Raw genomic sequence first — 13,337 nt, 5'->3', positions numbered from 1 at the left:
TCGAATTGTTTTATAAATGTACGAAGCGAAAAGAAACACGGAAAAGAATCGACTAATTCCAATTATTTATTTAATGGAATTCCAAGTAAAACTTTTGTTATTACTTCCCAAACGAAATGAAAGTTATTAAATATTGCAGACGGCTTTGTTTGAATAAACTTTTGTTTCTATTCGAAATGCCAGGCAATGAACTACACGCTCTTTGATTGTAAGTTAATTGTAGGATAATCGGAGCGGAATTAATCTTTTAGTTAATTAAAAACAAAAAAAATATCTTTATTCTCTTAACAAATACAATAAAACTCTAATAAAAAATAAATCCAAAAAAAAAAATATGTGAAGGAGTATATGCGTTTATAAAATATTTTAAAGGTAAGGACTTTCTCTCTCTGGGTCAAAAGATAATCATCTTTTCGCTTATCGATGATGAGAGTCGTCGCTTGCACATGTATTGGATGGATTGGGCAAGGTGTTCGTTCGTTTTCGGAATTGGAAAGAAGTCAGGAAGTCGGTTTTGTTAATTCAGGGCGTCGATGAGAATGGTCAGGGATACGGTGAATACTAACAAGAAAAAGGAAACGTCGGTTACAGAATGAGCGCGATTGTAGAATCCTCCGTACACCTGAAGACCTGCCGTCTGGATGCTCTGCTTGCAGTAATCACCGTCGTACAACCATCCCACGTATTCCTGCGTGCGGAGATTCTCGTTCCTCAGCCATTCCTCCAAAGGTCTGAAGTAATCCCTCAGCGCTGATCCGCTCAGCCGCGACTCTCCCGTCGCTTGGAACAGGACGTCGCTCCACGGCAGAGACGAACCTTTCTCCATCAAATTACTGCAAAAATCACAAAAAAAACAACTATTATTTCGTTCTATATTAATCGTCTAATTTTGCAAACAAATTGTTAATTAATTTTGTTCTCTTTCCTCATTCTATTTTGCTGACAATCATCGAAACTCGAACACTAAACTTAATTTAAAAAGAATGGAAAACAGAAATTCACAACAAAAATTGTTACAATTCACTTTCCTCTTACATTCATTTTTTCTTGCAGACAATCATCATTAAATTTAATTAATTGTTCATTTCCAGATTCTTACATTTCTTTAATTTGCAGAAAATCATCTAAATCTGTACACAAATATTTTAATTACAATTTACCGCAAAATTACACAAAAAACAACTATTATTTCGTTCTATATTAATCGTCTAATTTTGCAGACAAATTGTTAATTAATTTTGTTCTCTTTCCTCATTTTACTTTGCTAACAATCATCGAAACTTGTAGACAAAACATAATTAAGAAAAAATGTTAATCATAAATAACAGAAATTCACAACAAAAATTGTTACAATTCACTTTCCTCTTACATTCATTTTTTCTTGCAGACAATCATCATTAAATTTAATTAATTATTCATTTCCAGATTCTTACATTTCTTTCATTTGCAGAAAATCATCTAAATCTGTACACAAATATTTTAATTACAATTTACTGCAAATTACACCAAAAAATTGGTAAAATTAATCGTCTAATTTTGCAGACAAATTGTTAATTAATTTTGTTCTTTTTCCTCATTCTATTTTGCTAACATTCATCGAAACTTGTAAACAAAATTTAATTAAAAAAAAATGTTTATCATAAATAATTACAGCAAAAATTGTTACAATTATTAATTATTTCGTTCACTTTCCTCTTACATTCCTTTTTTCTTGCAGACAATCATCGAAACTCATACACAAAACGTAATTAAATTTAATTAATTTGTTCATTTCCAGATTCTTACATTTCTTTAATTTGCAGAAAATCATCTAAATCTGTACACAACTATTTTAATTACAATTTACTGCAAATTACACCAAACAATTGGTAAAATTAATCGTCTAATTTTGCAGACAAATTGTTAATTAATTTTGTTCTCTTTCTTCATTCTATTTTGCTAACAATCATCGAAACTTGTAGACAAAATTTAATTAAAAAAAATGTTTATCATAAATAATTACAGCAAAAATTGTTAAAATTATTAATTCTTTCGTTCACTTTCCTCTTACATTCCTTTTTTCTTGCAGACAATCGTCGAAACTCATACACAAAACGTAATTAAATTTAATTAATTGTTCATTTCCAGATTCTTACATTTATTTAATTTGCAGAAAATCATCTAAATCTGTACACAAATATTTTAATTACAATTTACTGCAAATTACACCAAAAAATTGTTAACTATTATTAATAATATATATATAATTAATTCGATTGTAAATAGTTCAAATTTAAAGCTATTATAATAAAATAACAATTAATAATTTGTAATAAATATAATCTGTAGAAAAACTTTGTAAATAAATCAAAATTTATTGAATTTTACATAAGTTTAACAAAATATTCGTAATTTGATGAAACAGAATTTTTATTCTTTTAATTATTGAAACTTTGTAATTTCCTTATATTGTTTATATAGTAAATAGCTAAATTAATTTCCTATAAACTGTTAATTTCAGAGAAAAAACGTTCATACTTTTAATTAGAAATTGATTTTTCCCTTTTATTTCCCTTATATTTGAAAATACTACAAAAAAAAATAAAGCACCTCAAAATAAGACAAAAAACATGTTTTAAGACGAACCTTTCTCCATCAAATTACTGCAAAAAATCACAAATAAAAAATAATTATTATTTCGTTCTATATTAATCGTCTAATTTTGCAGACAAATTGTTAATTAATTTTGTTCTCTTTCCTCATTCTATTTTGCTGACAATCATCAAAATTCGTACACAAAACTTAATTTAATAAGAAATGTTAAATATAAATAACAGAAATTCACAACAAAAATTGTTACAATTCACTTTCCTCTTACATTCATTTTTTCTTGCAGACAATCATCATTAAATTTAATTAATTGTTCATTTCCAGATTCTTACATTCCTTTAATTTGCAGAAAATCATCTAAATCTGTACACAAATATTTTAATTACAATTTACTGCAAAATTACACAAAAAAACAACTATTATTTCGTTCTATATTAATCTTCTAATTTTGCAGACAAATTGTTAATTAATTTTGTTCTTTTTTCTCATTCTATTTTGCTAACAATCATCGAAACTTGTAGACAAAACTTAATTTAAAAAGAAATGTTAATCATAAATAACAGAAATTCACAACAAAAATTGTTACAATTCACTTTCCTCTTACATTCATTTTTTCTTGCAGACAATCATCGAAACTCATACACAAAACATAATTAAATTTAATTAATTGTTCATTTCCAGATTCTTACATTTATTTAATTTGCAGAAAATATTTTAATTACAATCTGCAAATTACACCAAAAAATTGTTAACATTAATTTCATAAAAATCAGAATAAAATTATTCATTTTTATCCAAATTGTTATATTTTTTTCATTTCCTTTCAATGATTGTTTTTACTAGATCATTCATTATTTTTTTATTTGCAGACAATTATCGAAATCTGTACGTAAAATTTAATTAACATTTTTTTTACACACAATTTCTTTCGTTCTCTTACATTTCTTTGTTGTTGTCTTTTTTTTGGCAAACAATAAGCAGCAAAACTTTAATTAACAATCATTAAAATTGGATTTCTTTCTTTTTTACAAAACGTCGCATTGCACACAACAAATTACCAATATACAATATGTTTTCGGTTTCGACAGATTCCATCTGGTATCTACAATTAACATTTGAATTGCTTTATCGTTTGTTAATTATTGAAAGAAGTTTTACCAAACGCGTTTGTCTTTAAACAATGATTGCAAAATATTAATTTGTGGCAGCATTTAACATTCATCAATCATTGACATTTTGTCAACTAATTACTGTTTCAAATTAAGAAACGTCTGTTTAGATTCTTATATTAATTAGTCCTTTAATTATGTTTAAATTATTGAAAAAAAACATCAGGAAGAACATGTAAATATTGTGAAAAAAGGACAATTTTCACCTAATTCGATTGATTATTTTTAATAAATTTTCTATTTAGTTCAAATCTGTTTATCGGAAATTGAACAATTTGATTATTTTTAATAATTTTTTTCAAATTCATCAATTTGACAATTTCACCAAATTTCTTAAATTTTTTTAAAATATTATATAAATTATTATTGAATTTCATTATATTTTCTAGTAGTAATTGATAATAATAAATAGTTGAAATTTAAACCTATTATAATAAAATAACAATTAATAATTTGTAATAAATAAATATAATCTGTAGAAAAACTTTGTAAATAAATCAAAATTTATTGAATCTTACATAAATTTAACAAAGTATACAGAATTTTTATTCTTTTAATTATTGAAACTTTGTAATTTCCTTATATTGTTTGACTTTATATAGAAAATAGCTAAATTAATTTTCTATAAACTGTTAATTTCAGAGAAAACGTTCATACTTTTAATTAGAAATTGATTTTTCCATTTTATTTCCTTTGTATTTAAAAATTCTACAAAAAAAAATAAAAACATGTTTTATAAACGTAAATGTTTGTTTATATAATCAAATCTTTGCAAACTTTTAAATTTTAGTTTAAAACTATCATAAAATAAGTCTATTTTCTACAAAAATTGGAGATCAAATTTATTCTTTATGTAATTGAAATTGTAATTTAATGTTTCATTGATATTATTGTAATTTCATGAAAATGTGATCAATTTATCAATTAAGTATAAAATATGTGTTTCAAATTTAAAAAAAATCTTCAACTTCAATAATATTTGGATAAATGAAGAAAATTCTTACATTTTATTTGTAAATGAATTTATATTAATTATTAATTAATGTTAATTGAATGAAATTGATTGATTTGATGGAAAAAAAGAATCAAACGTTAAATGAAACTAAAATTTACTTCTAATGCTAATTTAAGGCAAAACTAGTGCAAAAACCGTTTCTAATTTCCTCGCAATCAAAACGGCTTTAACTTTGATCTTGAATCGTAGAAAGTGAAACGCCGTATGTGGAACGATACAATTGCACACAAAAAAATTGATTTGAGTTATTGATTTTTGCTTAAAATTATTGGTGATAAAAGAATTGCACTTCTTGGTGTGCTCGATGAGGAATGTTTCTTTTTTTGGTTGGTTGTTCTTTGTGTGGGTTATTTTTTTTTTGAAGAGTGCGTGAGTGAAATAAAAAAAAAAGAGTTACGCCGCCGCCGAAATAGCGAAAGTGATGTGGAGGTATAAAAAGAACCGGTGAGTCTTCAACATTAAGCAGTTCAGCAGTTGAACTCGGGAGAAATTCATTCGAGAGACAGCCATGAGGTCGATGGTGAGTGAAGAAGTTTAAATATTTTCGTGGATATATTTTTTAAAATTGTTTTTCAGGTGTGCTTTGCAATCTTAGTCCTCGCCGCAGTAGCCTTAGGGCATAAGGCGGAGGAGAAGAAAGCAATCGATGGTGGCAGCGAGAAGAAGCAGGAGAAACGCGGTCTCTTGGATTTGGGTTACGGGTACGGCGACGAGTACGATCATGGGTACCATGTGGGACAAGGAGGTCACGGTTTTGGAAGCGGTTTGGAGTCGTTCGGACACCATCACCATCATCATTACGGACCAATTGATCTGGGACACTCGACAGATGTTGAGAAGACCATCACTTATTACAAGGGTATTCCGCAACCGTACCCGGTGACAAAGCATATTCCGGTACCTGTTGAAAAGCACATTCCGTACCCTGTCAAGGTTCCGGTACCACATCCGTACCCGGTGGAGAAGCGCATCCCGTACCCAGTCAAGGTAGCAGTGAAGATCCCAGTGCCGGTACCACAACCGTACCCAGTCGAGAAGCGCGTCCCGGTACCAGTCAAGGTTTACATCGATAAACCATACCCTGTCAAGGTTCATGTTCCACAACCCTACCCAGTGATCAAGCACGTGCCAGTGCCCGTTAAAGTACATGTCCCAGCACCGTACCCAGTCGAGAAGCAAGTACCATACCCAGTCAAAGTACCAGTGCATATTCCACAACCGTACCCAGTCGTCAAGCAAGTGCCATACCCAGTGAAGGTACCTGTAGACCGTCCATACCCAGTCCATGTCCCACAGCCGTACCCAGTCCACATCGTGAAGAAGATCCCAGTACCAGTAGAGAAGCAAGTACCATACCCAGTCAAAGTGCACGTAGATAGGCCAGTACCTTACCCAGTCGAAAAACCCTACCCGGTCCCAGTTAAAGTACCAGTACCACAACCCTTCCCAGTCTACAAGGAAGTCCCAGTCCACGTCGAGAAACCAGTACCGTACCCAGTTAAAGTACCAGTGGACCGTCCATACCCAGTGGAAATCACCAAGCACGTCCCAGTCCACGTAGAAAAACCGGTCCCATACCCAGTCAAGGTACCAGTCCCAGTCCACGTGCACGATCATCACCATGACCACCACGACGTCCACGACTTCCACGATCATCACGATCACCATGACAACCACGATCATTACGATCACTACGATCACCACTACTAAGTGATACTCGCTCATTCCACCATCGACGAATGAAGGAACATCCACCTCAACGAATTGTTATCCTAATTGTTTTTTTTTATTACTTACTTCTTAAGTACCTTTCCATCCCTTAATTGTTTCTATTTTTTTATAAATGTATTATACTTCTTTTTATCTTTTCCAAAAAAAAAACACTTTATATATTTATAAATATATTTTTTTTTATAAATAACTCGAACGCATTTTCTTCATTTACCACATGTTCGCTCACGCAACGCAATCGATTCATTTATTATGCGAAAAGAAAACTTTCCTTCTCGAAAATTGTGCAACGCAAGTTTCCATTATTTGGGCGTCGATTCGCTTTTTTGGAAAACCGTTGCCAATTTGGGAACGGTCCAGAAATTTAATAATTATTAATGCACGTTAAATTAGTTAAATGAGTCGATAATTACGTCGCTAATTGGAGGATGTTGATGATGATGATGATACAAAGTGAGAATCTTCGCGCGCGGTTTCTTAATGTTTCCGCTCAATTTCCATGTGTAAGTAAACGTGTACGCGCGTCCAATTTGGCGGATTTCTCTTGCTCGCCGTACCATCATCATCATCGACTTCTTTTGCAACTGGAACTTTCCAATGAGGCGCTCGTCGCCGGATTTTTCGGACTATCACATTCCACCATTTCCACCGGTAATTTCCTGCTTGTCTGTTTTGTTTTGTTGTTGTTTCTCATTTACTGAAACGATCAATTAAATCAAGCGAAATAACTAAAATCACATGTATCATAGAAAAGTGATTTCCGTTTAATAAATTTCTTAACGAAAAATTAAAAATATAATACTGGACACGTAACGCACGTATTTATCAAGTTCTTTTGCAACTGGAACTTTCGAATGAGGCGCTGCCCGGATTTTTGTCGACTAGAACATTTAAATACGTTACGTTTCCTGCAAATTCTACATTAACGAAATTTCTAAATTGAATGTGATAGAAAGTACACAAATGTTACATATAAAAATACACACAATTTTGTGTTAACAAACAATTCTATATGAATATGATGGAAAAAGTTTCCGCATATTCACTTTAATAAAAAAATATTTGAAATTGATGGAAAGTAACGTTTTCTGCACATCCACAAATGATATGTTAATAAACTTTTCTATTTGAAATTGATGGAAAGTAACGTTTTCTGAAAATCCAAAAATGATTTGTTAATAAACTTTTCCATTTGAAAATGATGGAAAGTAACGTTTTCTGAAAATCCACAAACTTTATGTTAACAAAATTTTCTATTTGGGAATGATGTAAAGAAACATTTTCTGAAAATCAACAAAAAATTGTATTGAAATTTGTTGTAAAGTAACGTTTCCTGCAAATCCACAAATTGTATTTTATCAAAATGTTATATAACATATAGAAATAAGCTTAGATAAAAGAAAAATTATTGAAAAAAACCCAAAAAATTGGAAATAATTCCTTAATACAACAACATTATTGATTAACTGTTTTTGTTGATGAAAAATTGTACAAAATAGAAATAATTTTTGATATTATTCAAGATAATTTTTGTAAATGAAAAATTCTTCTCACGAATGGAAAGTAAAAATTGTATGGAAAACCTTGGTTTTAATTTTTTTTTCATAATACCTTTAGTAGCTGAAGCATAGAAATTCATGACTTTTATAAGTGAATGTTTGTTAAAGAAATCTAATGGAAATAAATAAGAAATTTGGTAATAATAATGTAACTGTAATTAGAATTTAATTTAATGTAAACCAAGCGTAGAGAAACACAAACGCACACACACAGAGAGACAGACAGAGCGAGAGATCAAGGTCTGATTTAGCAACAGCAATTCTATTATTATCACTAATTACTGTTTGATTCGCTATAATAAGAGAAGCAGGAAAAAAGGAGAGCTTTCACCTTAAAAGATAATACAATTATTGAATCGCGCTCTACTGGAACGAAACCCATTACAAGAATGACGTTTCTTGCCCAATCAAAACTAATTTAAACAAAAAAAAACATATAACAATAATAATAATAATAAATAATTCACTTCTGCACATTTAATGCGAATAAGTATTTCGTAATAAATCGATTAATTTATTTTCTCTTTAATTTTAATTATTAATTAACAGGAAGCTGAAGAGAAGAAAAAGAAAATGTTTTAATTGCAGCTCATATTAACGATGAAAAATTAACTTATTCCTATTTATTCTGCAAATTAAGTGAACATTTTTAATTATCCAAGTTGAATTTGTTAATAATTTCTGTTTATTTATTTATTTATTTTATCTTTCTATAAGGTGTGGTCGGTTCTTCAATAATCGAGTGTGCTGTGTGCATGTTTGCGTTGCGCTGCGATATTTGTAGGTCGATGATGGATTAGGGGTAGTAATGATTTCCAGATTGCGAGTTTCAGTTTATTTATGAATTCGGGTTTTGTGTTCGTGTGTTTGTGTGTTTGTGCGGGGAGTTTCGATGTTGGAATCAATACAATTCCTGCGTTTATGCGCGCCGATAATCTTATTTAATTTCCAATAAAGTTCAACGCCGATTTCCGATAAAATTCACTTGAAAAATACAAATCATTCAAAAACACTTCAATTTAGCTCTCATTTTGTATATTCATTCATTGGATCATTTGATTTACATAACTTGTAAATTCTCAAAATTTAGTCTCAATTAATTCACATTCCTATTTATGTTTATTTACATAACTTTTATACTATTTTTTGTTGAATAATCATGTAACAAAAACTGTTTTATTTAGCAATAAACACGATTAAAACGTATACTTATTAGGTGATTACTAATTTTAGCTTAATTTTTATATTCGTTGTAAATGTATAAACTTGTTTCTTTCTCTCTTTTCTTTTTGCAATGTTTACTAAACTTTGCTTTGACTAATCGACATTAGCTTTCCATAATTAAGCAACTCTTCATTCCGTAATAAACATTCTCACAATTAGAGAATGAAACAGACATAATTTTTCACTCGACATAATTCAAACTTTTTTTTTGTATTGTTTCAATTAAATTTCAATGTTGGATCAACTAATTCTACAACTTTGCATTAATTTAATTGATGAAGTATTGATTTTCGAGCTCCAATAATTTCTGAATTATTGCGAATCAATTAAATTACTTAAATGAGATTATTTATGGGAAAGCTAAAGGAATTAAAATGTTATTAAAATTTCATTAAATAAATTGATCTAATTAAATTTTTATTTGGAATTAAAAAAAATTGATTTTTTTTTCCAATTTAGTATTTATATGAATGAGCTTGTTTCTGAATAAAGCTTTAGAAAATGACAAAATTTTGATAATTTATGGAATAAATTTGAGTAATTCAAGAGTTTTTTCGAGTATTGTTTGTGAAATTAGTTTTGAATTGTTTAAATTGAAAATTGTATAAAGATTAAGTTTGTAATGAAATATTTGAAAATCTTGTATTTAAACTCGTTAAATTGATTAATTTCTATTGAATAATGTTTATATTTTCATTACATTTGATTTCTAATAGATTGCAAATAAATCAATTTATTAATTGAAGTTTTAAGATTCTTCAGTACTAAATTTCAAAATGTTATTTTGAGGAAATTGTCAGAATTTTCACAAAGGTTTTCCCACGAGTCTATCATCTTTTCTTTCTGTCGTTGCGTCATTTCATTCGTAACGTTTTCCGTATCTTTTCCATCATTGACTAATTACTTAAGATATACAATTTAATTAAATTAAGTACATATAAAAAGTTTTCCTTTGTTACAATTTCATTTAACGCCTTTTCCACATTTACTCCAATCAATTCATTAATCATTGATTAATTATATAATAAGACCACATTTTAATAAAAACACAAACTTTATATCTTTTTCACAGTTTTATTCATTAACTCAAGTCTTAAAAATCCTTGCAAATAAATACAAAATTTAAACCCATTTATAATATTTTCCTTTTGCATATTTTCAAGTATATTTTTATATAACAAAATTAAACAATTTCGAATGTTTGCAAACATTTTATCACCTCAAGATATTGGCTTTACTTAATCTAGTAAATATATGTCTTTAGTGCTATTGAAAGTAAATGCTGCAAATTTTCTCTCAGCTTTCATAAACAAGTATGAATGACTTACAAATAAATATTATTACCAGATTAGTACAAAAATCCATTAAACATTTACAATAATATTTTTGTTTTCTTATATTATTTATAAAAAATTCTTTAAACATTCCTTAATTTGCAAGTATTTATTGATATTTCTAGCAAATAAATCAATTTATTAATTGAAGTTTTAAGATTCTTCAGTACTAAATTTCAAAATGTTATTTTGAGGAAATTGTCAGAATTGTTACAAAGAAAATTAAGTGGTTTTAGAATTTGTAAAGTATTTTTTTTAAAGAATTAATTACTTTGTTGTCTGTAACCTAGATTTTTGTTGTTGATTTTAATTGGTTATGGTTACCGGTTAAATTTTAGTTAAAAATTGAAACACATTATGAAAAAAAATTGATAAATGCAGGAAAATTTATTTTGAATTTGAATCGTGTTGCAATAAGATTATAAGATAGTTCTATACAATTATTATAGAAGATTAAAGTTTAAGTGAAGTATATTAATCTTGCTTAATGAAAATCTTGTTTTTAAACTTGTTAAATTGATTAATTTCTATTGAAAAATGCTTATATTTTCATTACATTTGATTTCTAATAGATTGCAAATAAATCAATTTATTAATTGAAGTTTTAAGATTCTTCAGTACTAAATTTCAAAATGTTATTTTAAGGAAATTGTCAGAATTGTTACAAAGAAAATTAAGTGGTTTTAGAATTTGTAAAGTATTGTTTTTTTTTAAAGAATTAATTGCTTTGTTGTCTTTGTTTGAGATTTTTGTTGTTGATTTTAATTGGTTATGGTTACCGGTTAAATTTTAGTTAAAAATTGAAACTACATTATGAAAAAAAATTGATAAATGCAGGAAAATTTATTTTGAATTTGAATCGTGTTGCAATAAGATTATAAGATAGTTCTATACAATTATTATAGAAGATTAAAGTTTAAGTGAAGTATATTAATCTTGCTTAATGAAAATCTTGTTTTTAAACTTGTTAAATTGATTAATTTCTATTGAAAAATGCTTATATTTTCATTACATTTGATTTCTAATAGATTGCAAATAAATCAATTTATTAATTGATTCTTCAGTACTAAATTTCAAAATGTTATTTTAAGGAAATTGTCAGAATTGTTACAAAGAAAATTAAATAGTTTTAGAATTGTAAAGTATTGTTTTTTTTTTATTAAAGAATTAATTGCTTTGTTGTCTTTGTTGTTAGATGTGACCGCGATTTTTGCTGTTGATTTTAATTGGTTATGGTTACCGGATTACGCTCGAGATTTAATTAAAAGAAATTCGATGGTGCCGTGCAGAGAGACGGTCTCACTCGCTCGCACACAAATCCACACTTTCTGGCCTAGTTGAGCACCTAGTGAGTGAGTGAGTGTGTGTGTGTTAGATAATCCCGATGCAAGAATAGTTCATAATAATAATAAGCCCCGAGTTTTAAAATTGGCGAAAGTGTTGCGGCAGTATATAAGCCGGCGAAGACGTGCAGGCATTAAGCAGTTCACTTCTTGAACTCGAGGGAGATTCACATACCAAAAGCACATAGACGCAATGAAGCATTTGGTGAGTGGGGAAAAGTGTGTGTGTTTGTGTATTTAATTTGTTTAATTGATTTTCTTTTGCTGCAGCTGTGCCTCGCAATCTTAGTCCTGGCCGTAACGGCTGAGGAGAAGGGCGCGACGGATAAGAAGCAGGCGAAACGCGGTCTTTTGGATTTGGGATACGGATACGGCGGAGATTTCGATAACGGATATCACGTTGGACAAGGTTTGGGGATCGGAGGAGGCGGCGGTGGACACGGATTCGGCGGTGGCCATGGATTCGGAGGTGGCGCCGGATACGGTGGTGGCGCTGGATTCGGTGGTGGTCATGGATACGGACCAATCAATCTGGGACACTCGACTGATGTTGAGAAGACTATCACTTATTACAAGGGTATTCCGCAACCGTACCCGGTGACCAAGCATATTCCGGTTCCTGTCGAGAAGCACATCCCGTATCCCGTAAAGGTACCGGTACCGCAACCGTACCCAGTGGAGAAGCACATTCCGTACCCGGTAAAAGTAGAAGTTAAGGTACCAGTACCTGTACCACAACCGTACCCAGTCGAGAAGCACGTGCACGTTCCAGTCAAGGTCTACATCGATAAACCATACCCTGTCAAGGTTCATGTTCCACAACCCTACCCAGTGATCAAGCACGTGCCAGTGCCCGTTAAAGTACATGTCCCACAACCCTATCCAGTCGAGAAGCAGGTACCATACCCAGTCAAAGTACCAGTGCACATTCCACAACCGTACCCAGTCGTCAAGCACGTACCATACGCAGTTCAAGTCCCAGTCGACCGTCCATACCCAGTCCATGTCCCACAACCGTACCCAGTCCACATCGAGAAGAAAATCCCGTACCCAGTGGAGAAACCAGTACCATACCCAGTCAAAGTGCACGTAGATAGGCCAGTACCTTACCCAGTCGAGAAACCGTACCCAGTCCCAGTGAAAGTACCAGTACCACAACCCTTCCCAGTCTACAAGCAAGTCCCAGTCCACGTCGAGAAACCAGTACCGTACCCAGTAAAAGTACCAGTAGACCGTCCATACCCAGTGGAAATCACCAGACACGTCCCAGTCCACGTAGAAAAACCTGTCCCATACCCAGTCAAGGTACCAATCCCAGTCCACGTGCACGACCACCATCACCACGATCAACACCACTACTAAACAAAACAAAA

At 30.5% G+C, this 13,337-nt stretch overlaps 2 protein-coding genes across 2 annotated transcripts; both read left to right on the top strand.

Annotated features, from left to right (window-relative positions):
- The first annotated feature begins 5,281 nt into the window (after nt 1-5,281).
- Nucleotides 5,282-6,504, top strand: LOC108559626 (proline-rich protein 4-like). The gene is made up of 2 exons (XM_017916960.1): nt 5,282-5,293; nt 5,350-6,504. The coding sequence occupies exons 1-2, from the start codon at nt 5,282-5,284 to the stop codon at nt 6,481-6,483; spliced, it is 1,146 nt and encodes a 381-aa protein (XP_017772449.1). The 3' UTR covers nt 6,484-6,504.
- Nucleotides 6,505-12,157: 5,653 nt separating this feature from the next.
- LOC108559625 (proline-rich protein 4-like) lies at nt 12,158-13,337 on the top strand. The gene is made up of 2 exons (XM_017916958.1): nt 12,158-12,169; nt 12,235-13,337. The coding sequence occupies exons 1-2, from the start codon at nt 12,158-12,160 to the stop codon at nt 13,324-13,326; spliced, it is 1,104 nt and encodes a 367-aa protein (XP_017772447.1). The 3' UTR covers nt 13,327-13,337.

This window comes from Nicrophorus vespilloides, unplaced genomic scaffold (assembly GCF_001412225.1).
Source record: "Nicrophorus vespilloides isolate i.1.1-1 unplaced genomic scaffold, Nicve_v1.0, whole genome shotgun sequence".
Lineage (NCBI taxonomy): Eukaryota > Metazoa > Arthropoda > Insecta > Coleoptera > Silphidae > Nicrophorus > Nicrophorus vespilloides.
The sequence above is the reverse complement of the archived record's forward strand: the minus strand, read 5'-3'. Positions and strand labels throughout refer to the sequence as shown.